The 25,385-nt window shown below is 44.6% G+C and overlaps 1 protein-coding gene across 2 annotated transcripts; it reads left to right on the forward strand.

Annotated features, from left to right (window-relative positions):
• Positions 1-5,909: 5,909 nt before the first annotated feature.
• On the forward strand, positions 5,910-24,962 carry LOC119171396 (uncharacterized). Of its 2 annotated transcripts, none has more exons than XM_075890288.1 (8): positions 5,910-6,008; positions 6,108-6,234; positions 9,201-9,256; positions 12,586-12,672; positions 13,116-13,200; positions 13,508-13,539; positions 17,140-17,229; positions 23,950-24,962. In XM_075890288.1, the coding sequence occupies exons 2-8, from the start codon at positions 6,168-6,170 to the stop codon at positions 24,379-24,381; spliced, it is 849 nt and encodes a 282-aa protein (XP_075746403.1). In that variant the 5' UTR covers positions 5,910-6,008; positions 6,108-6,167; the 3' UTR covers positions 24,382-24,962. The 2 variants fall into 2 exon arrangements, with proteins under 2 accessions (XP_075746403.1, XP_075746404.1); XM_075890289.1 differs by having other exon boundaries at positions 5,918-6,008; positions 6,161-6,234.
• Positions 24,963-25,385: the final 423 nt, after the last annotated feature.

The following is a 25,385-nucleotide window of genomic DNA, read 5'->3' on the forward strand; positions in this document are numbered from 1 at the left end:
CAGCCACAGCCCTTCGTAATTTCGGCAACTTCCCACAGTTGCATGCAAGGCCAGCTCATATATACAAGGTAGGGGACACAAAAGCCTGCCAATGACAAGGTGTCTTGTATTTCTCAGTCATGACGATTGCCACGCACAACCTCCAACCCCCCCCCCCCCCCGCACCCCCCGGATAGCTTTTTGAGGATGTGTGATGCTCGCACCCTCACGAAGGTGAATAACTCATCTAGACCTTACAGCAAGTTGAACCTGTTTTATCCACCAGAGACGTGGGAATAGCTTCGACCCCGTCACAACACTCTTATCTCTTCCTCTGAAAGTGTCTGCACAAACTCGCGGAAATATGTTTTTGCCAATGAAGGGAAATCTCAGGGCGGAGCTTCGGCGTGTGTACCACTACGCGAAGTAGGCCGGTTTGTCATACGTTCTGTACTGCTGTGGAAAGGAACGGTCGTGCGCGATCAGCGTTGCATATTGACGGATGAGCCGCTTGACATTCAAAGTACATGTAAAAGGCTCGCGTTTTTCACGCGTTCAATAACATGAAGTGACAAATGAGAAATTGAAACAAATATGAAAATGTTACTGGTGTGAGGTGAGTGCTGTCTCAAAGAGCTACATGATAAAAAAAATGGAGGCATTACTTTTCAAATCTCACGTAGAAAATAATCACACAGTTGTTGGACTACATTCATAAGTGTTACGATGAGCGTGAATTGTCTCTGTATAACCTTCAGCGCATTGCCAATAAAAGTTGTCTGCGAGTAAAGAATGACTTACCACGTTGTTTGTCTCGGTGTTACTTGACGATCGATCATTCGGGTATGGCCTATGATGTGAAAGTTGGAGAGCCTGCGTTGTACATATAAAAATTTAGTTTTTCTTTCTTGTTATGAAATGTTAATTGAATTGATCACGTGACGACTTTCAGGAAGCAGGCAGACCATGATGTTCTCTGGTGGCCACTTGCGCTGGCGCTACTTACTTATCCTTTCTTTACGGAAGCACCAACTTAAGCAAGAAAGCTATGATATGAAAGCTGACATACAGCATAGAAAAAGTTACAACTTTTCTGACGATGCTAAGAAACGCTATGAATAACTGCGAGTACGTATTCCTTTCGGTCCTAAAGACCAGCGTACGGGACATACAAAAAAAATGGCGTTGCAGATTCGCAAGCAGAGCTTCAATCGATGCCGAAACCATTTTTGCAGCTGCTGCAGGCAAGAAATACAACTTTCAATGTTTTTCCTCCCTCTTCTCCATTTTATTATGAGAGCGCCTTAGAATATGGGCCTCATCCACGAGGAAAAGCATGCACATGATGTAGTTAAGTTACCAAACTATATTAGGAGCTACGTTCACACAATTTAAATATTCTAAATCGGGCGAGCTGAGCAATGTCTTGAATAAACAATGATGAAAAAAGGTAGCTTTTGTTATCACTAGTTTGCTCCTAATGCGAGAATGTTTTAGGTCCAGTACACTGAACATAGGATGCAGTTTGATCACATAGCTCCAATCATGCCCGAAAAAAATAATAAAACTACGACTAAGCGTCAGGCGTCGAACTTGGAGCCCAGCCATTAAAAATGGAGCGGGAGCATTCTGGGAATGCTACCAAGAGCAGGGAGCACGAAAAGAAAGCGGCATCAGAGAAAGTTGGTGGACGCTAAGTGCTCTTCGTCCTAGGTATTTATCTTAAATGGGCCCTGAAACACTTTTTTAAGTAACCATGGAATGAATTTACTGAAAAAGCTTATTGTCCCACAATTTCAACTCCGCAAAACTTTCAAGAATCCGTCCAGTACGAGTGGAGCTACTAAGATTTGTCACACGCTGTAATCGCATTCTGTCTTCGCTCGTCCCGGCAAAAGCACTAAATACTAAGCTGGGAAATACGGCAGGGACGCAGAGAAGCGTCACGTGCGCCCCATGACCTTGAGTACTTTTTTGTTTTTTTAATGCACATCTTTTTCAGTGTGATCGCTCGCGCATGCGTATACAAGTAGCGCCCTCCCACGGCGATCTCTGTAACGAGCGAGCGCACCTTGTTCATATCAGCCCATGGCTTTTGGATGGGCTTACTTCGTGTGATTTTTGGGTATATTGCATGATTTGTCGAGAGAAGAGAAGAGAAAGCAATTTTTAGCTGACTTCGATCAGTTATTGTAATTTCCAGGCCACGTGCTGCGCTATAATATTTGGCTTGCGTGTTGTCTGGAGCCTTTACTACAGATTAGCTGCGTTTTCTGGCCTTGCTCAAAAAGTGTTGCAGGGCCTCTTTATTTATGCTATGTGCGACTGTTAACTATGACAATTGTTTTAGGGGTGACGCTCCTCCATGTGGCACCGTTTTGTCCCTCGTAGTAGTGCGTAACATGTCTTACGCTATGACCTGCAAGGTGGTGTCACTGGGAGATTACTCCTGTGCGTTGTTGAACAATGAAAAATTTGCAGCGTGCGCATTAACTAAAAGCTTAATTCTCCTGTCTCTCATTCCCCATTAGCAGCCATCATCATATACATAACAAAGGGTTGATATGTTACACTCGCTCGGCATAAGCTCGTTGGTTTTAGAAAGGTTTAGCGAGCATTGTGCCGGAGTGCCATAAATACAGTGAACTAGTACATACCACGAACTCTAGCTGATTAAAGGTGGGAAGTAGACATGAAGCGCAAGCCGTAAGAAAGTGTGCGAGTGCCACCTCTCGTTTAGTCCTTGGAATGTCCGCTGGATGGCGGTTATTCTATATGCGGAATATATGATGAAAAGATGCGAGATGGTGGTATTTGGAGTGTTGACTAGATGGACGTACGGAAACACAGACAGATGCGTGGACGGACTCACGGATGGCTGCGCGGACGGATGGACGCATGCACAAATGCAGGGGCGGATGCATGGACGAACGCAGGAATGGACGCACGGATGAACGTGTGGATGCACGAACAGACGCACGCACAGACGGGTGGATGGACGCACGGACGGTCACACAGACGGAAGATTGGATGGACGGAAGCAGAACGAATGGACGGACGGATGCTTCGCCCCGCTCTCGATCATTCATCCCGTGGATATGCTGCCATTTTTTTTCTAATTTGATTGACATGTGGGGTTTAACGTCCCAAAACCACCACATGATTATGAGAGACACCTTAGTGGAGGGCTACGGAAATTTTGACCACCTGGGGTTTTGTAACGTTCGCCCAAATCTGAGCACACGGACCCACAACATTTCCGCCTCCATCGGAAATGCAGCCGCTGCAACCGGGATTTGATCCCGCGACCTGCGGGTTAGCAGCTGGGTACCTTTGCCGCTAGACCATCACGGTGGGGTAGAATTGTTTTCTTTTTCTTGGAAGAAAAGAAACTGATTTTTGTTTTTCAGGATGATTACCTTCTCACAGGACCGAAAGCAACAATCTCTCAATTAGGATAGCAGAACGCTTATACCTACAGGTGCAATAAAGGAATCCGAGTGTCCAGTGTACTGGACATACGTTTCGACTCCGTTTTTACTTAGGATCTGCGAAATTGTTTTTCATGCTTTGCCTCTCAGCTATAAATGTTATAAAATTTTTTCTGACCCTACGAAAAATTCGGGACAAGAAGGGATGTATTTTCTTACTTCTGTGAACTTAATCTACAATTTTCGACGTGCTGCTGAATGAAGGTTTGACAGCCTAAGATGGCATTAAGGTTTGGTATGCGGGTCTGACTACCTCGTTCTGGTTCTCACAATTATCGTCTGAGCTGTCTAGATGACGATGCTGTAATTTGACTCAAGGTAAATAAAGGTCACTGAAAACCCAAGCTAAAAGCATTTTATACTTTTCAAAAATCACAAGTTATTTACGCATTCATCATATACGGTGTGCCAACTGACACCTTCCTCTTTCTTTGGATGCAAACACAGCGCAAAAAAATAATTTTTCTTACACCGTGGATGGGAAGCAGCTCTTTGATTAGCCTTTGACTGGGCCAGCTCGAATTACATCGGGAAATTGGGCAGCAGCGTCCACGTCACCGCTGATGTAGGTGTTAGCACCCACTGCTTGCATATACATATGGCATAATTGTGTTAAATGCGAAGCATTTCTTAGCGAACGTCGGCGTTTTTGAGTGTATCTATCTATCTATCTAGCCGTCTATGACATTTAGCTCTCCTGGCCTTCTCGATAATGGTATCAATACCAAGGCGTGGCATAACATGACTGTATGGTGAACATAATTGTCATGTCACAACATAAAAATCGTAACACGTATATCATTAATGTCATGATTTACATTGCGTGGTCTTGCTGATCTTACGGTGGTTTTGTTCGCAGGACATTTTGTAAAACTGGTATGGCATGGCACGACTGCATACCGAACATAAGTGACAGACCCTAACACAGAAATCATTTATGCATGTCATGATTTTCATGTTATATAGAGTCAAGAATACGCACCACGCTCATGGTGCGCTCGCGGTCATTTCTTACGTCTCACAATAATCATGATAATCATAATCATCATAAGATAATGATACGCTCGTGGCCCCTCCGCTAGCTTCGCACATACCAAATTTGATGTTACGAGACGTCATTGGATGACGAATGTATATGACTGGTGCAAACGTGATAATATTGACATGAGTGTCATGTAAAAACATGACAACATACCACAGTCATCATAGGCTTGGCTCTTTTGCTAGCTTAATGTGTACCAAATATTTTATTACGTCACGTGAATGGACGACGAAGGTAAAGGACACGTTCAAACATGATAACCATGACATGCGTATCGTGTAAAACATGACTACATGCTACGCTCATTGTGTGCTCACCGCCGTTTTGCTAGCTCCGAATCGACTGAATTTGATATCACGTGACGTCAATAGACGACGACGGTAAATGACACGTCTTAACAAGATAGTCTTGATATGCGTGTCATGTGAAACTTGACTACCTGCTTCGCTTATATCGTGATCGCGGACGTTTAGCTAGTTCGAAATATACAAAATTTGGTATCACGTGACGTGAATGAACGACGAGGGTAAATGACACGTCCAAACACAATAATCACGATATCCGGGTGATGTAAAACATGAATTCATGCTACGTTCACAGCATGCTCACGGCCGTTTCACTAGCTCCGCATATATGAAATTTGGTTTTACGTTACGTGATCAAACGACGAAGGTAAATGACACTTCAAAACATGATAATAAAGGCATGAAAACCTTCTACGGCATCATTCACGTCCACCACCTAACGTTGTGCTCATTTTAATGTGAGATATCAACCACCCTCAATCACCTTTCACATATCATCGATTCCCTCAGTACGTGGAATCTGCCAATGGTCTCTCCATCGATGAACTGATTGCCCTCTATATGCCCAGTTATTCATAGCGTACAGATACCGATACCACCTTCAGTCCACCGTTTGATGAGGCATCTAATGCTTTCGCCTTGAAAAGATTGGATTCGCGAGATTCTTTAATGGGTCGAAGGCAGACTTGGTGATTTAGAGGTGAGCCCTATTTGGGATGTATAGGTGCATATGAGGGTATAATTTGGGGTATAATGTCCTTCCTCAGAAAGCACACCAAGGTGTGAAAAATCACACACGATCTCCCAAAGTGTTTGGTGGCTTTCAGCAATGCCACATGTTATCTAAGCTTTTTGTTGTTGTTGAAGACGTTATCAAAATATGAAATAAAATAATCATCAAATTTTCAGTGGCAAAAGGCATAGAAAAGCGAGAACCCCACGTAAGTGGCTCTTCTCAGCCTTGTGCCTGCATTTCTCGGCGAGAAGCGAAAAAAAAAACACACGCACCAATACGAGGAAGTTTCAAGCTCATGGAACACGGCTCAGCGGCCGATAATAAATCTTCTTGCGACCCCTTTATCAGTGCGCAATCTCGAAAGCCCCGCACGACCACTAAGTGTTTGTTCTGTCGCGTCGGCTTGACGCAGCTACTACAAGCTCGTACTACACTTGCAAAAAAGATCTAAGAAGGTGAGCGATTTCCTGACAGCATTTTTGGAAATGGTATATGTGTATTTGCGGTAATAATTACACATTCGTCATTATTTTGTACGTACACTGGCATGACAGACAATCTTCTCGGGGAAAAGAGCAGCTGGGTCATGGTTTTTCGCAAATATTAGGAGCTTCATGGAAGAAACCAAGATTTGCGCAGCTCTTTTAACCATGGTCATCTACGCTATCGCCTTGCCCACAAGTAAGTGCTGACATCGCAAAAGTAGTTTGGCGACCTCACCTAAGCTGTCACGCTTAAGCTTCCGATTTTTTATGGCTGCTGTACCTAATGACTGTACGCACAAACACCTCTGTTTTGCTTTAACCGGAGCTTGAATGTGCGTTTGGAACAATTCCCTTAAATTTTTTGCATTGAAAACTCTACTCATTATTTCAAGTATTTAGGTACATTAAAGAAACAGTGTAACCTCGGCAACCATATTTGAGCGATTCGTCTCAAGGCTTGAGGGATGTCGACAATGAGCTCACCCTGATTAAGAAGTCAGTCCGCCAAACCGCAAGCAATGCTGTGACAGTTGTCATTGCAATATACCCTTCAGTCCTTGAGATGAAGACCTGGTTAGAACGGCCATTCATGCATACTCCAGGATTATGTGACAAGTTTCAATCGCGCTTCATTGGACCCTATATAATCACCGAACAAACGTCACCATTCAAATGCTTCGTCACTGCCGCAGGGCTTTCTTCAGATTGTATTTGCCGTTGTTTTGAGATGGTTCATATTTCGCGTGAAGCCGTTGGTTTGACGTTCCGTGTCCACCTAAGACGCTGCGGGGCTGACTACTCGCGGCGGGGAAGTGAAAAAAAAATCGAAGCAAAACTCATACGCTTCATCTCAACTGTTCTTACTAGTCATCACCACTCAAGCCTGTGTTCTAGGCTTGAAATTTAGTGAATAAAACAAGTATCTTCCGGCCTAAATATTGCCTGATAAGTACATTACGAAAGTCACAAAAGTTTATGATATGTGGGGTGTAACGTCCTAAAACAACCATATGAATAGGAGTGGCACTGTAGCAGAGGGCTCCGGAAATTTTGACCACCTGTGGTTCTTTACCATGCGCCCAAATCTGAGCACACGGGCCTACAGCATTTCCGCCTCCATCGGAAACGCAGCCGCCACAGCCGGGATTCGATCCCGTGACCTGCGGGTCAGTCGCCGAGTACCTTAGCTACTAGACCACCGCAGTGGGACAAAAAGTCGTATAATTGGAGGCCTATCTGCAATATTTATATATGAGAACGCGCCAGCCAGTTATAATCAGCAAAATTATCCTATCTTGGCAAAAAAGAACAAAATGTTTTGGTCTTGTAGCATTGAACTTGAATATTTCTATTGAGCAAGCCATTCTTACATTCTGTAAGGCTGTCCTAGAAAAAAAATGGCCATTTTACTATTCCACAAAACGACACGTGCTGTTTCGACATTGTATTTCGTTGAAGATCTTGTAATGTATGAATGTACATTTTGAGAGCTCCTTGGGGATATGCGTGTGATGCTCATTAAAGCATCCCACTTCAATTAAAAGTGCGTCAAAGATTAATCAATAAGCCCTTTGGAGCTGAATAGTGACCATATAGAAGAGTTTTCCTGTCAAGCCAAAGTACAAATTCTGTAATCTGCTACTCAAGTCGATATCAACTTCCTATGCAAAGCTGAATTTCTGCCCATATCACATATTTCTATACAACTTACTTTGCGTTGGCCTAATTGGAACGCTATATTGATATATTGTAAACTAATCGACCTGCAACAAAATCATTTAAGTGAGCAAATATACCTTCTAATCAGCCTTGGTTGCTTCGAGTGTTTTCGACTCATAGAGTTTTTCCCCATCGTTATGAACTGATTTTCTTTGGTTTGATGTAAAAGACAAACTTCTACTGTGCAATTATTGGTAGTTCTTGTTTAACGTATTGGGCATTTACACGGAGTGAAATATATGCGCATAATTCTACCTGGAAAGTAGACATGACAGTATAGACGGACATGCATCTAGGTACTATGATACATGTTACAACTGATACGTAAGCTTTCATATAGGCTCATTGTTATTGCAATAGCGTCATTTATGTGCCCTCATAGCGGACAAAAAATACCATTATGAGAGTGGACGTACTTAAGTGTGATTGTTCTAAAGCTGTGATTAGGTACACTCATTCACTTTTATGTCGTTTCCGCTCCTTTATTCTATGCTGTCAATTCGCATAGTCAAGCTATTGTGTAGCCGTTTTACTTTTATTTTTTTCTGTCGAGCAGTGATAAAGGTACCTTATGTGAACCACGCGTGAAGTTCGCTGCGAAAAACTTGTGCATTTCTGTTAGGCATTTGCAATAAAACAAAATCAGATGCTCTGCTCGTATGGAGTTCAAAGAAGCATGAGTTCTGGAAAAAAATGAAATGTCTCGTAACGGTCATCTTCTTTTTACTGCGTTTAGCTTGGATCCTTAGGTAGTGTACACGGTGCTTTATAGAGGCCTGTCTTGTCTGTTTCTTGTAGAGATGAATGGAAGTACTTGTAATCGTAAATCCTTGGGTGAATTTAGCTACCAACTTAGTCCAAGCAAACAGCAATATCAGTGAGATTAAAACAGATGACATTCTTAGAAAAAAACTAAGCACTAAGGCTACGCGTCAAAATAGTTTTGTTTATCTTGTGCAGGCAAGTTTAAAATAAATAAATGAATAAATCAATTATCAGAACTAAGAACGGCAAGCCATCAAAGAATAGGTCTTAGAAACATTGCTAAGTCCTGCTCTAACACAATTAAAACTAATTTTTTTCTGGTTTTCATGCTCAATGAATACTTCGTTGCGCAATTCCAGCTGTAGGCATAAGTGTATATTTTTTTTAGTGTCATGTCTCTTAAATAGCAGTACTGAGCAGTAAGTGTGACGAGCTATTATACAACCCGTTTTCTTTGATTCCTCATGTGATCTTCCCTGTTCATGACAATAGAACTCCGAGTCAAAAAGGCAGGCAGTTAATATCGTTTTATGCCAATAGCAGGCAGCACGTTCATACTTGTAATTCTAAATACTACGGCATACAGGCAAGCAGAGCTTCCGTTATTGCGCCTCAAATGTCATATGAAGTGCACGCTAATACACATCCACGTGCTGTGAAATTTCTTTCAAATTTCAGGCCTGAACGAGCACTCAGGCAGCCCTCACATGAACTGGATAAAAGGGGCAAGTAAGGTACGCCATATCACTCATTGCCAAGTAATACGTGAAGCGTGCGGAGAAAGTTAATGTAGCGGCTATTAATCGTGGTGAGGAACTATGTTTTCAAAGTGGTAGCGTTAGCTAACATGATGAGATTTGTTGTAGCAAACAAGCCTTTTACGTTGGTTGGTAACAATTATTTCTGAGGTCAAAAAGTGGGGTGCACCACGGAAGCGCGACAACAGAAGTGTGGTCCTGTGTTGTTCACTTGTCTCGTCTTTGTTCCATGCTTCACCTCAATTTCGGCATTTCAGGTGAGGTTTTCCTGCCACGGAATGTAGCCACAGAGAAGAATTGCAAATGAATTCGGTGCTATAGGAGAATACTGAGTGAAGTTGTTATTCAGCACGGAGAAAATAACTAAGAGTGCAGGGCCATATTTTGGGCGCGTTGGTAAACGGAACTTAACGACATGTTGCGTGCCAAGAGACAGGGACGTGGGAGAGGGGGCAAAACGATGCGCTAGCTTAAACAATTTTTATTTTCAGAAAACGCCGATCTATATATATATATCCGTGCACAATAGAACCACCAGTCTATCCACTAGCCAAGCAGAAAAGCCCTTTCCTGATCTAAAAGTTCAACTGACGGTGCAGTTACACATGTGCCGCCATTGCATAAGATAGCATTGGCTTCGATTATCTCTCGGACGTCTTTATGCTTCGCCCGTACACTGCGGGATTCGTAGATAGGTGTGAAACTGCATTTCACGCAATGTACTGAAAAATATCCATAATTATTTCAATTGTTAACATTAGGCTTGTGATCGCGAAGGCGATCATTAATGTATCTACCCGTCTGACCTATGCATATGTTATCATATGTCAGCGTAAGCCCATAAACCTCGCCTGTACACAATCCACAAAATGTTCACGATTGTTCTTGGAACACCCAGCAGCTGGCCTGTGATACGGGTCCGTCAAGCGACTTATCCTGCCAAGCTTTTGTGGTGCTGAGAGCACTACTTTGATGCTCACTCGGCTAGCTATTTTCTTCAGAATATGAGCAGTTTTTTGCAGATAAGGCACTACAGCCACTCTGCTCCTGCTTCCCGCCTGTTGGATGGCTGCTTCGCGAATGCGGCTGTCCAAATGGCATCCCTTAGGCAAACTCTCGACAACCAACACCTGAGCCGACTCTGGGTAACCTTCTGCGGGTAACCTCCCAGACTGGCTCAGAAAACATTTTTTAATTTATGGTGACAGAGTTTCCGCAGTGCAAGAGCCGTCCGTTATCGTGCTGCGGTTTTCAGACATCGAACTTGAAGTCAAGCAACAGCGCACGTGTTAGAAATACAAACCCAGAGCTAGTAAGCCCCTGTTGCCATACCAATCTGCTCTCTCGAAGCTAGTAAAAAGAAGCATTGCAAATGTGTGTTTTGGAAATGCATTGCGAAAATCCTGCCGCCATAAAATTAAAAAATAAAGTCTTGTGAGTCAGTCTGAGAGGTTACCCGCAGCAGGTTTCTCAAAGTCGGTACAGGTGTAGGTTGTCGAGGTTTTGCTTAAAAGACGCCGTTTGGACAGTCGTCCTCGGGAAGCAGACATCCAACAGGCGGAAATCAGGAGCAGAGTGGCTCTAGTGCTTTATCTGCACAAACGTGCTCATAATCTGAAGCAAGTAGCTAGCCGAGTAGGCATCAAAATATACTATAGAGTTTTCAGCACTACAAAATCTGGGCAGGATGAGTCGCTTGACTGACCCGCACCGCAGGCCAGCTGCCGGGTGCTCGCTAACCATCGCTAACATTTTGTGGATTGTGTACAAGGGGAGGTTTATGGTCTTCCGCTGACATACGGTAATTTATGTATAGGTCAGACGGGTAGATGCATTAATGATTGCCTTCGCGAACACAATCCTAATGTTAACAATAAAAATAATTATTGCCATTATTCAGTACATTGCGTGGAATGCAGTTGCACACCTATCAACGAATCTTGCAGTGTACGGGCGAAGCATAAAGACGTCCCAGAAATAATCAAAGCCGATGCTATCTTTCGCAATGGTGACACCCGTGTAAGTGCACCGTCAGTTGAACTTTTAGATCATGAAAGCGCTTTTATGCTTGGCTAGTGAATAGAATGGTGGTGCTACTGTGCACGAATATATAGGTTGGTGTTTTATCAAAATAAAAATTGTTGAAGTTAACGCATTGAATTGCCTTCTCTCTCACGTCCATGTCTCTTACCGCTCAACATGTCGTCAACTAAAAAAGCTTTGTGAAGGACAAAATTCACATGGGTATTCTCATTTATCCTGATGACTTTTTGGGGGGGGGGGGCATAATGACGGCCATGCGTAAGGGTTTGCAGTAATCGTTTCATTGCGTTGCAAATCTGCTCGCTAATGATGACGTTGCCTTTGACGTAAGTGTTCGAGACAACGTTGCGCTATTGTAAAGCAACTATTACGCTGTAAATGAAAGTACGTCCATTGAATCACCATAAATTTTGGAGTTTTGAAAACTGTATGTGTTGTCGGCTGTTACGTTCTGTGTTATAGTGCTACTTCCGAAGTTTGTGCGAAACGAAATCGATGTTCGCGTTATGTGGCTGCATTCATCGACAAGATTCGCATATTTGTGTGCCTGGCGTTCTGTCAATACAGAGATCAGCGACTCAGTGCGTATCCTCCCTGCCGTTTGTGCTCTTTTCCGTGCCAGCGCAGCACAAAACAATTTTTAGCTGACGACACATTATTATTATTAGTAGTAATAACGGTATTGCTAATAAAGTTTTAATGTCCCCTACGCCAGATTATGCGACACGCTGTAGTGTACAATGTTCTGGTGTTCTCTAGCGTGCGTTAGCACAGCACAGTGCATGAGCATCAACCATTTCGCCTCTACCGAAATGATACCGTCGCAGCAGAGATGTAACCCACGACTTTCAATTCAGCAGCTGAGCGATTTAACCGCTGATCTATCACAGCGAACGTGGTGCCATATTTGCCCACATCTTCAGTTTCCGGCCGCTCAATATCGTCGCACTGCACGTTCGAGAACGGCACAAAAAAAGACTTCTGGGTGCTTGTGGTTGTCAAGCATGATGCGTTATTGTTAATATGGGTACGCAATGAGAATCCTGGTTAAACAATTTATAATGTCAATTGTGACTACAAAATGTAAGGTTGATAGGAATAGTATTATTATATATAGTTTTTTTATACGAGGTGAAGCTTTCGCGCTCGCTTCCAGCGTTTCGCCTTTCGGAATGAATTCTTGCTGAATTCTTCTTCGACCTATTGTTTCAATATTTAACTAGTATCAAATACATTCTTTGCTTCGTATGTTCAAAAAACAGGTAGCATTAACCAGAAAAGAAACCAGAGCACAAAGAGCTACACAAAAAGGGCTTTGCGAAACAGATGGAGCACCCTGCAGAAAAGGGGTGAGTATTTGTATAAAGTACATCAATATATTATTATATTTCTTTTGTGTCTGTTTTGAAAATCAATATTTTGATGCTGTTAACCATCTCCTGTATCATTTTCACAATGAATGCATTTCTGTGTCTCAGTTCTCCAAGTGAATGATAAAATGTGCGGTTCAATCACGCTGCGAGTGAAAGACACAGGCTCAAGCAGACAGCTGTTGGATATACAAACTGGCAATATTTTTCACCATGCTCTCTCTCAGTCGTTTTTAAAAGGCTAAAATGCAAAATCAGGACTCAATGTGAAATGAGAAAAGCTACGGGTTGGAAAGTAATGCACATAATCTGTAGTTGCACAAAAGAAATCTTCGTAACAGTCATTTAGAAGCTTTGATATGCCCAATCAGTTACATGAACTGTATCCTACGTAGCTCATTCTTGTAATATTTTACTTACAGGTTTGGCAAGGCCAATGTTTCTATGGTAAATGCGTTCAGGAATATATCGGCGCCCCCAATAGTGACAATAACGACGAAAACGAAGGCAAGTGTTAAGGAATGACACGTATTGAATGAGAAAATGCTTGGAGTGTGACTAAATTACAAGAGCAAATATTTCTTCCCGTGAGAAGCCAGTACCAAAGTTTTATGAAACCTAGCTTCTCTAGGGTCTCTGCTGCCACTTAAAAAGCTATTGTTCTCTCGCTTACGCATGGTTTAAGTAAATGCTTTTAGAGTTAAAAAATATCAGCCTTACAAAAAGGAAGTTCTATATGCAGAGCTCTAGTGTGTGCATTTTTTGTGAAGGTTTGGTGATACAATGCAATTTTTACGCTCTTTCTGGACCTTAGTTCTCTGCTCGAAGTACAAGCTAAACACAACGGTGAGTGCTTTCAATGTTCACGTTGATGCTCAAATGCCAAATATTTCATTACATAGAAGTCAGATGGCTGATGCTTTTATATACTTAAGTACAAGAAACACGAATCTATAGATATTAAGGTAATATAAGGAACAAAGAGCTGAAAATACTGTTGGCGACATTTTCGCTGTGCTTAAAGTATACTTTGCTCGAGCTTTATTTGAATACGCCATGTGTCAAGGTCAATGAGTGGTGGTTGTATTCAAGCTAATAATTCTGACACACGATAACAGTGTGCATCATCATTACATCAGCAAGGTAGTGCTACATTTTTTTCAATGTGATTGACTTATTGAACTTTTTCAACTATGCCTGACATATCTGTCGGTGCAGAGCTTGGTGTCCCACGGAGGACATTGCTGTCCCTGTCACTATTGCAGATAAGTACACACAGCCTTCGAAAAACTAAGCCACATAAATTGAAGATCGGGCGACAGAAAAAATAATAAATTGCCAGTTGCGTGGTAAATAAGAGATGTTTTCTAATTACAAATATATCTTACTTGTCAAAACTGTCTTCGTGTCGCAAAACCTATCTTCGCACGATCGTTGTCATTACTAAGACTTTTTATTATAACGCAATTTTAAAACGTTTTACACTAAATCACTAAATCTGTGCAAAATATAATTCTTGATCATCATATTTGCAGAAAGTGGTTTATTAAACGCTAAGCGTGTCTTAGTGAGTCAAAGCCACTTTGCATCTATCTATCTATATTTAGCAGAGTTTGACGTTGGGTGGGCTGGCGCATAGCTTAACAAAATGATGGTGGCGCAACAGATATTAGCAAGGGAAATGGAGGAGACAGAATAGAGCGCCAGACTTTCAACTAGTGTATTTTTCTCGCATCACCCAAATATATATGCTTCCAGTACGCACACAAGGAGAGGGCACAGCACATGTGACTATCACTTTGCGCACACGAAAACTTAAACAAAAGAAAGCTATTGCACAGCGCTATCTCGAAACAGGTATTCTTTCTTGTACAAAGTGATCGACGGAACACCGCATTTGTTTCTCTTTTTGTGTATGTGGTATGCCTCCAGTACTTTACGTGCTAACGTTTCCCTGCTTCGTCCTAACACACAAACAGCGCTGCGCGATAGCTTTCTTCTGTTTAAGTTTTCGTGTGAACAAAGCGATAGTCGCTCGTGCTGTGCCCTCTTCGTGTGCGCATACTAGAAGCATATATATTTGGATGATGCGAAGAAAATAAACGAGTTGAAAGTCTGGCGCTCTATCCCGTCACCTTCTGTTTTTCCTTGCTAATATCTGTTGCGCCACCATCATTTTATCATTTCATCTATCTATCTATCTATCTATCTATCTATCTATCTATCTATCTATCTATCTATCTATCTATCTATCTATCTATCTATCTATCTATCTATCTATCTATCTATCTATCTATCTATCGATCGATCGATCTATCTATCTATCTATCTATCTATCTATCTATCTATCTATCTATCTATCTATCTATCTATCTATCTATCTATGTCTGAGTTCTCTTGTTATGGCTTCCTTACCCTGGTGTTAACTAATGTATGCATGTGAGCGCAAGAGGCTTTTACGGATATTACTGTCGTGGTGACATGAATAACGTCATGAAATCCTGTCGCTTACACCTTCAAACCCATTCCTCCAGACGTGTGTGGCACATACGCGTGTACCACTGTCCGGAAGCTGCAACAGGTAATTGATTGTTTATTTCTGGGGTGATCTCGTCACTCTAGGGTAACTAACCTAGAGTGGCAAAAACAAACATTAGTAATTCGGATGCGTCAGCGTTGATAAAACTCCAAATTGGCAGCATCCACCTGTCGAATGCGAAGTATACAAATCAGGATGCCAACAAAACCGAAGCCAAGCACTCTGCGTGACAATCAGGTATTAGGGCGAAAACCTTTAATGTTTCAAACTCGCGGTTAGCATCCATCCATGCCTTAGAACGGTCCCAGTATTGGCCAATCCCCCGCAAATCATCTCGACAATCACGTGGTAGCACATCTATGCAAAGCAATAGATGCAGTACCACAGCAGCAGCCTTTCCCCTTACACTCTCTGTGAAATTGCGCAAATTCTGAAATAGTGTAAAAAAAGAAATTGAATATAGGGGCTGAATATTCAGTGGAATGGCCACAGGCGTTTGCCTAACACACTTTGGAATTCACATAGTGTCCTTCAATTTCGGTCTACCACAGAGCCACGTCGGTTTTTGCAGCCTTTTTTGAAAGAGACCCTATGGAGTTGTAACGTCGGAGCAGGCTGTGAGTACAGTGTGTGCTAATTTCATAACGAAGCTAAAAAATGGAAAACAGGCGTGGGAAGCGCAGCAAATTTATAACAAAAGCTGAAAGAGCACCATTTCTGAACCTATTAAAAACTCCCTTGGGGCTACGCATTCGAAAAGCTGGGCCCGAAAAGCTATAGCGACAAAGCGCTGACATGCTTTCACAATGCCTATTTCAAACAAGGGTGTTCAGGTACCATAAACAAAGAACAATTATATGACGTATTATGACAAAAACAATGGCCGTTTAGGCAATATACTGTGTGAAAAGAAGCGTTCACAGATTGTTTCAGTAGATGGCGCCGGCATCCTTGTAACGTTGAAAGCGTGGTGGTGCAGCTCTTTTCGCCGACTTGCTTGCGCACCTGGAGAGTGCCTCGTCATCCGTGTTTTTTGCTGCCAGTAGCCGAAAACTCGAGTTCACGTTTTAGTCTCTTACTGGTATATAACTGGAATAAATGAAACGAAAACATTGCAGCATGCAGTGTCATTGCCGCATGCAGTGTCGAATGTGAGTGAACATCACCCGAAAGCATCGTATCGTTTCATCACGACGGTACCCGAGCAGTTATAGGTTTTAATGCATGAGCCTGTTTATTAACTCTAAGAAGCTACTTATAGAAGAAAGCTTCTAAAATTCCCACTACTTTTCTGTTGCTTCAGTGGCTGATCTCTCCGCAGTGGTTTGGACGCATTCAATGACCCACTCGTTATACAATTTATAAGGTGCGACACCTGGTTGCACGATTCGCGATCTCTAACGCCTTATCACTATATCACCCTTCTACAACGTTACACGGCGTATATTATCACGGTTTCTTTCCGACATATTGCTTGTATTGTGCTGCCACGGAGAGGAGTCAGCTTCGAACCCCGTTGCATTCTAAATATACTCTCTCTCATTGCGTACAACAGCGGTTACGGACACCCGAGTGGGCAGTTGGGCACCACTACGGCGGACCCTGTTATAGTCTCTTAACAGCCTTCACTGTAACATGGTAACTTGGAGAATTAAAGTAAGTGTATAGGGGCGATGCGCGCTAGCAGAAAAAGGCCAAAATCTCGCAAACTCTAAATATACCACCACCAGCGCCACTGTACGAATGGTTGAGTGCGATTGGCATGAGCTCGCGTAGTGTAGGTCACATTGAACCCAATAGTACCTGTTACGAATGAATATCTTTTGCAGATAATAAATTCCCAGAAGAATATGTGAATAAGTGGTGCTGCTTTGAAAAATGGCACACCAATTTTCTTTCACTTGCAGGTGAACGATGCGGTGACAACTTGCTCTTATTGGTGCTCAGAAGGGTCAACGCCGTACAATGTTTATGTCCTGAATGGGATAGTGTGTGCTGTGAGTACACATGCGATATCTAATAATCTTATAGCCTAAAAGGCACCCGCACTGTATTTTGGCATCGCACATGGAGACTGGCGGAGCATTTTTTGATCAGTGGCGTTCGTGTCGGCAAAATAGACCTTTGCTGAGCGCAGAAAGCACGATAATTTAAAACAGATGACATGATCCCTTTAGCCCTATTGTCTGTTCTTAATTGGACAAGAATAATGCGAGGTTCTCAAGAACTTATGAAAAGCAGCTTAAGCTGCTAGAAACATGAAACTATTGCGATACATTTACCTTATTGGGACTACGTGATAAAATTTTTGGGTCATCGCGAACGTAGCAGAGGGAGGGCTAGTACCTACGCCTCTTTCGAGACAATCACGACTAGGTGGTACCCAACGTATTTTAGTCTGTCATGAAAATTGTTTTCCTATAAGAAACTTTCCTTCATGAATAAATCCACGAAATGACACTGAGTAGGTGATGAACAAAATTAAAATAAGATAACCCTAACAAAAGGATATTTTCGAATACAAAACCTACGTAGACAATTTCAATATCAGATAGAATCTTCACTGTGATAGAATCTTCACCCTCAACAAAAACGCCGAATCCTGATAGTATTATTTAGAAATTCTTACTGTCAGCTTGTATCCTAGTTTCAGAAACGCCAATGAAGTTAGGACAGAAAATGACAAGCAAACAAACAAAACCCACAGCTAAATAACAGTTTTTGTGGCTTTCGATGCATCACCGTTAAGTTGACCAGAATGATCTGATGGTTTGGACTTGCTCAAATGCAGACAGGGGCGTTTAGTAGAGTGTTTACAATGCTATTTAGCGAATTTCATTCACGAGTTCATAATGCCGCCCCAGTAATAATGTTTAATGTGGACATATTTGGGATCATTTATTGAATGTACATTTGTACCTTGTTTCCTTACTGCGCAGAGGCATCCTACAATTTTCTGCTAGTGAGTCTTACATTTTTTGAGTAGTGGTCTATTTTTCGCATTTGTAAGTCCTTTAATTTTAAGCCATATGTGAAGAAGAAGATGTGCCTGCGGCGAGCAGCATCGCCAACGCCCGGCTGTCTTGGCTTGTGCTTCGGCTCGCTGCTGTGCTGATCTCTGCTGGACGGTTCTTCATGCTGTCTCGCCGTTGTCGTTATCGACTAATAAACCTCGTCACATTTGGTGGAGGGTGCTGTTTATCCCCGTCGCTACACCCTGGAGCTGCGAAGCCGCATGCTACCGCCCATCATGACTGACAACGCCAACCCATCGGCATCGTCGCCCCAGTTCAAGTGCCCAGGCCATCCTAGGCTACGGGACCCGAAGGTCTTCTGCGGTGCGGATGGGACCGACGTGGAAGACTGACTTCAGCACGACGAGCTGGTGAGCGCCAAGAATAAGTGGGATGGTGCCAACAAGCTCGGCCACGTCATATTTTATCTCACCGGCGTCGCAGAATTGTGGTTTAACAACCACAAACACAACATCCCCACATGGAGCGTCTTCAAGACGTCATGCGTTGAAGTGTTTGGTCGGCAGACTGTCCGCAAGCAGCGGGCAGAACAGCGCTTGCGCGTCCGCTCTCAGCAGACTGGCGAAAATTTCACCAGCTATATTGAGGATGTCGTCGACCTTTGTCGACGCGCGAATGACACCATGCCCGAGTCGGACAAGCTCAAACACATCCTGAAGGGCATCGACGATGACGCATTTTAAATGCTCTAGGCTGGAAACCCGAGCACAGTTTCTGAATTCATCAGCTTGTGTCAGAGCTACGACGAGTTGAAGAAGCAACGCTCTCTGACTCGACAACCTCAGCGTGGTGGTGAGTCGCTGTCCAGTTTCGACACCATGCCTGACAATTCACCATTGCTTCAGCAAGTCCGAGCCTTCGCCCATGAGGAAGTCGCCCGCCAACTATCTCTAGTGCCTTTTACCCACGAGACCACCACCCGTCTACCCGCCCCGCTTCGCACTGTTATATCGGAAGAGGTTGCACAAGCTGTTCCCCTTGCGCACTACGAGCCGTCTCTATCTAGACGTGTCCACTGGCCGTGTGTCGCACAGCCAGTAGGTGCCCCTGTCGCCTATACGCCAGCGATTCAGCCTGTGGCCACGCCTCTAACGTATGCAGTGCAGCCTGTGGCTCCTCCTGTCACCTGTTAGCAAGAGATGTGGCCCGTAGCCGCCACGCTCACATATGCAGACGCTGTGCGCAGGCTTCCGCAACCGCCCTACACCACGCGCTCACAACCCGCACACCCGGCTGCTTATACTGCACCTTTGGCGGCACCACCAGTCGCCAATCCATGAAGGACGCCCTATAACCGACCGATTTGCTACGCCTGCTTCACTCCCGCACACGTTGCCCGCTACTGCCGCCGTCGACCTCAGACGTTCGGCAGCTATTCCCGGTCGCCGCAACCCGGCAGTCAACCCTTCGGCCAATACGGGCCAGTCTCGTCACCTCGCTATGCCCCTACTGACCACCTTGACTTCCAGCCGCAGCGTGCACCGTCTCCTTGTCGGCGATCGCCCTCCCCCATGCGTCGCCGGCCCGGACCCTCCGAACAGGAAAACTAAGCACCGCAGTTCAAAAGGCAAGAACTTGCCGTTTTCGAACTGTCTAAGCCATCGCCTCTCTTCTGCTAACGTGGTCGCAGTAACTGTTGAAGGTTATTGTACTTTCGCCCTTGTGGACACCGGTGCAGCTGTTCCTGTTATTGCCGCTAATCTCTGCCGTTTATTGCGCAAAGTCACGACGCCGTTTTCGGGACTCTCGCTTCACACCGCAAGCGCACAGCAAGTAACGCCTCTCGCAGCCTGCACTGCAAGAGTGTCCATCGAAGGCATTCTTTACATCGTGGAATTTATTGTTCTCGCTGTCTGTTCGCAAGACGTCATCTTCGGGTGGGACTTCCTATCGCACCATAATGTCGTCATCGACTGCGCTCGCGCCGAAGTTGACTTTTCACCCTTGTGCGATGTCCCATTACCTGACGCTCTTCATCAGCCACCGAAGTTGCTCGTTCATGAAGATACCGATATTCCACCTGGAAATTTCGCCCTTGTTCTCGTTTCATGCAACGCCTACACTGACGCTACATGCCTTTTTATGCCTTCCGATATCTTCAAGGGTCGTCGAGCTCTGCCGCTGCCTTTCGCAACAATTGACCTTGGCGCCGGAAGAAGCAATATGTTGGTAAGCAATCCACTTTCCACACCTGTCACTTTGCTTGCGGGGGAATGTCTCGGCCACGTGCAGGATCTCGACCCTTCGGCTTTTGTTGATGTCTCGGATGACTACTGTGACCACCCAAAAGCACTGTCGGAACTCGGGGAGTCGTCCAATGATACGTTTTCCAGTGCCATCGCCGACACTCTCACTCCCACTGAACAAGGCGACCTTCTGGATCTTCTACAAGAGTTCAGGAGTTCTTTCGATGTGTCGCAGCCTCAACTGGACCGCACGTCACAAGTCAAACATCATGTTGACACCGGCCAACACCAGCAACTGCGTCAAAGACCATACCGTGTCTCCGCTGAAGAGCACCGTGTCATCAACAATCAAGTCGAAGATATGCTTCGTAGAGACGTCACTTAACCATCTCACAGTCCCTGGGATGTGAGATGGTCTCGTGCGTAAGAAAGACGGATCTATCCGATTTTGCATGAACTATTGTCGTTTTAATAAGATAACCCACAAGGACGTCTATCCTTTGCCGCGCATTGATGACGCCATCGACACCCTTCACGGAGCGGAATTTTTCTCGTCGCTAGATTTGCGGTCTGGCTACTGGCAAGTCCCAATGGCTGAAGCTCATCGCCAAGAAACGGCATTTATTACACCAGACTGGCTATACGAGTTCAAAGTCATGCCCTTCGGGCTTTCTAACGCGCCTGCCACGTTTGAACGTCTTACGGATAATACGCTGCTTCGCCTCCAGTGGATTATGTGCTTCTGTTACCTCGACGATGTCGTGGTTTTCTCCCATGATTTTCCTACGCACCTCCTTCGCCTCAGGCACGTCTTGACTTGTCTGACCAACGCTGGCCTGCAGCTTAACCTTACAAAATGCCGCTTCACTGCACGCGAGCTCGTCGTACTAGGCCACATCGTGTCCAAGCACGGCGTATTACCTGACCCAGCAAAACTTCGAACAGTCTCAGAATTTCCCAAGCCGACGAACATAAAAGAACTCGCAGTTTTGTAGGCCTATGCTCGTATTTCCGGCGCTTTGTTCGCCATTTTGCATCTATCATGTCCCCATTAACCCAGCTTCTTCGCGGTGACGTGAACCTCTCCTGCTGGTCCCCTGCATGCGACGTTGCCTTCACTACTCTACGCCGTCTGCTCTCCTCCCCACCTATTCTTCGCCACTTCGACCCGACGGCTCCTACCGAAGTGCACACCGACACCAGCAGCGTCGGGCTAGGTGCTGTCCTCGCTCAACGAAAGCCCGGCTATACAGAATACATTGTAGCCTACGCTAGCCGCATTCTGACGAAAGACGAAACTAATTACAGCGTGACAGAAAAATAGTGTTTGGCTCTGGTGTGGTCGCTTGGAAAATTCCGGCCATACTTATACGGCCACCCGTTCGATCTAGTAACTGATCACCACGCGCTTTGCTGACTCTCCACTTTGAAAGACCCTGGCCGCCTTGCGCGATGGGCACTCCGCATCCAGGAGTACGACATTCGCGTAGTATACCGCTGCGGACGCAAACACTCTGACGCTGATGCCCTGTCCCACTTACCTTTACCACCAGATCCGACGTGCGGAAACACTCGCCTCGAGACCTTGTCATCGCTAAACCTCGACTAGATTGCCACCGAACAACGTCGTGACCCGTGGATCGCATCTCTTTTTGAATACTTATCTGGCACGCCCAACCTTCCAGTATCTCGATTCCTCCGACGTCAAGCTTTCCATTTCGCCATCCGCGATCAACTTCATCGACGCAACTACGCTCCCGCAGGCCGCCGGTGGCTACTGGTCATTCCACGTACTTTACGATCACAAGTATGTGCCTCTCTTCACGACGATCCGCAATGTGGCCCCGCCGGGGTGTTCAAAACATATGAACTTCTTCGCCATCGCTATTACTGGCTCGGCATGTACAATTTTGCACGCAAACTCGTGCAGTGCTGTCCTGACTGCCAGCGACGCAAATCAACAGCGCCACGTGCGACGGGCGCATCGCAGCCACTTCCATGCCCTGCCAAGCCATTTGATCGCGTCGGCGTTGACCTCTACAGCCCCCTTTCATTGACATCAGATGGTAATTGGTGTAATATAGTGGCAGTTGACCACCTGACACGCTACGCCAAAACAGCCGCTTTGCCGAGCGCTACAGCTCAGGATGTCGCCTCTTTCATTTTACGTCACTTTATCTTTCGACATGGTGCACTTCGAGAGCTCCTTAGTGACAGAGGCCACGCTTTCCTCTCTGAGGTCGTCAAAACTCTGTTTTCGCCTGCTTTCGGAATACCACGTCATTCATCGGAAAACGAAAGCATACCACCCGCAGACTAACGGGCTAACAGAACGTTTTAACTGCACGCTGGGTGATATGCTCTCAATGTACGTGGCATCTGATGATAGCAACTGGGACCGTGTTCTCCCATACGTCACGTTTGCATATAACACCGCAGTACAAACCACCACGGGATTCTCACCATTCTTTCTTCTTTATGAACGCTAGCATTCCCATACATTTGACACCCTACTACACTACCGTCCTGATGCTTCCGAGTGCCCACCTGTCTCCGACGCTGCTCGACAAGCCGAAGAGTGCCGCCAGCTCACCCGTGCGTTCACCTCGAACAGCAACGCCAGAAAGAACACCGTAGCACCACCCTTTCAGATCACAGATATGCCCCAGGGTCTCTTGTGTGGCTCACCATTCCACACCGAACACCGGGACTCTCCTCGAAACTTGTCCCCCGGTACGAGGGGCCTTACACCGTTTTGAAGAAAACCTCTCCGGTTAATTTCCTAATCGAGCCAGTTTACCGATCAGACGACATGCGCCGGCGCGCACGTGACATCGTCCATGTTTCCCGACTGAAACCATACCATGAGCCTCTGCCTGAAACATCTTAAGTCACCAGTATGGCTCCGTTTTCAGCGGGGGCGATTGTGAAGAAGAAGATGTGCCTGCGGCGAGCAGCATCGCCAACGCCCGGCTTTCTCGGCTCGTGCTTCTGCTCGCTGCTGTGCTGATCTCTGCTGGACGGTTTTTCACGCTGTCTTGCCGTTGTTGTTATCGACTAATAAACGTCGTCAGACATATATTGTATTTCAAATGTATAGAAAACGTGGAATAGCTAGTACAGTATTATTAAATTGTTCATCAGGTTGTTTGGGGTGGGGTGCACGTTAAAGAACCCCAGGTGGTCGAAATTTCCGGAGCCCTCCACTACGGCGTCTCTCATAATCATGTGGTGGTTTTGGGACGTAAACCCCACTTATCAATCAATGAATGGTTGTTTGAGGCGTTATTTCTCCATGCGTTACAGCGCACGCACACACTTTAATCACAATAATATTGCTATGGAGAATAACGTTGAAACAAATATTACTGCATGTGTTGCCGTGTCTTGGAAGGGCAGACGCTTTAGCTATAGGTTTTACATTTAGTTGCATTTGTGTTTTACATTTATTGCATTTGCCAAATGTTAAAAAAACTTTTATCAATCTTTTCTTCAGAAATCTGAAAACACCAATGGAATCTGCATGGACGGAGAGTGCAACACCGAGCAGCAGCTCACGATGGCAGTTTTATACAATCCCACGCCCAGCGGTGAACTAGCCCCTGGAATCACGAGCCTGTCACTTTCAACTGAAGGCAATTTTACACACAGCACTACCAGTTCCTTTGACGTGACCTCCCAAACAACGACGAACTCCGATTCTCGAAATAGCGAAGCCGTAACGAATGTCCAATATACGAAAGTTATTACCGCAGCAACTAAGCTCGAAGGCACACGGGCAGTTGAAGTAGCATATACAAGCAGATTGCCATACGTTATATTCACCGACTTCTTTCAAAAATTTGCTACTGCAGGAGTGCCGCCTGGAGTGAAATACCCTTATACAGCGACAAAATTGAGTGTAACTAAACAGTGGCCCTCTTTTTGACTCCCCCCGCGATTTCACATACTATTTTTTCCCTACATATAATATATCCCGGTACTAGTTCTTATAAACATCAGCTGTTGTCTTGCTTTAGGTTTTCGCGATCTTATTTAATAGAGTCGGATATCTTAAGCTAGCGCAACCTTAAAAGACAGAGCTGTTTGTACCAGAAGGTGTGATAAGAGAACTCTTCCCATTATGATGACCCTGCCATTCGCCCTGCCAACAGTGTTGAACAAATAATAAAATAATGATAGCCGCCTAGATAACCTAGCACCTTATGAGCATAAAATATTTTCTAACGTATAATGTTTGCTTCTCTCTTTCTTGTTTCTGTTTGTATACGGCTATATTGGAGTAATTTTATCGTTGCAACTTGCATACTTCTATCTTCTCCGTTACTCCTGTATGTACAATGCATTTCAATTTCTGCTCGCTGACTGCGTTTAGCTTCTTCTGCCATGTATGACCCATGAATGTATTTCTATTGGGCCTAAGGCGCAATAAAGCTGAAGGCTTGTAGCTTTCAGCCTGTGGCCTTCTCTTTTTTGTATGGAAAAATAAACAAATTATCAGAAACTTAAGGTGCGGTAAGTAAGTTCCTTGAATGACCACATTTTTTTTCTTTCTTCGAGGAGATCTGCATGAACTTATCATTAAATAATTGTAGCCACAAAACGCCGTTGTATCATATTGTATAGGATTTAGATAAAGCCAGCCGTTTTCAGGAATATTCACGCTTATTGCGTAAACAAGAGTATGTATTTCGTTTTAGAATGAGATACAGGTTGATCTTCGGCTACGATTCCCCTGACAACTCGCCTACAGAGAGGAAGCGCCTGATTATGTGTACTCTGATTTAACCTGCACGTCTATACATTTTCGCTGTGAACAATACGATATGGACACAGTGGTACGGTCGTTTCTGAATACTCATGTAGTCATCATATTGCTGCAAATTACGATTTGGGTTCTCACCAATTATTCTTACGGCGTAGTCGTATCTT

This window comes from Rhipicephalus microplus, chromosome 3 (genome assembly GCF_043290135.1).
Source record: "Rhipicephalus microplus isolate Deutch F79 chromosome 3, USDA_Rmic, whole genome shotgun sequence".
In the NCBI taxonomy this organism is placed as follows: domain Eukaryota; kingdom Metazoa; phylum Arthropoda; class Arachnida; order Ixodida; family Ixodidae; genus Rhipicephalus; species Rhipicephalus microplus.

Excerpts from the sequence above, each read along its gene's own strand:
- LOC119171396 (XM_075890288.1), top strand. The coding sequence starts at position 6,168 with ATGGAAGAAACCAAGATTTGCGCAGCTCTTTTAACCATGGTCATCTAC. Across the intron at positions 9,257-12,585 it reads GGATAAAAGGGGCAAGTAAG|GTAGCATTAACCAGAAAAGA; the intron begins GTACGCCATATC and ends TTCAAAAAACAG. Across the intron at positions 13,540-17,139 it reads AGTACAAGCTAAACACAACG|GTGAACGATGCGGTGACAAC; the intron begins GTGAGTGCTTTC and ends TTTCACTTGCAG.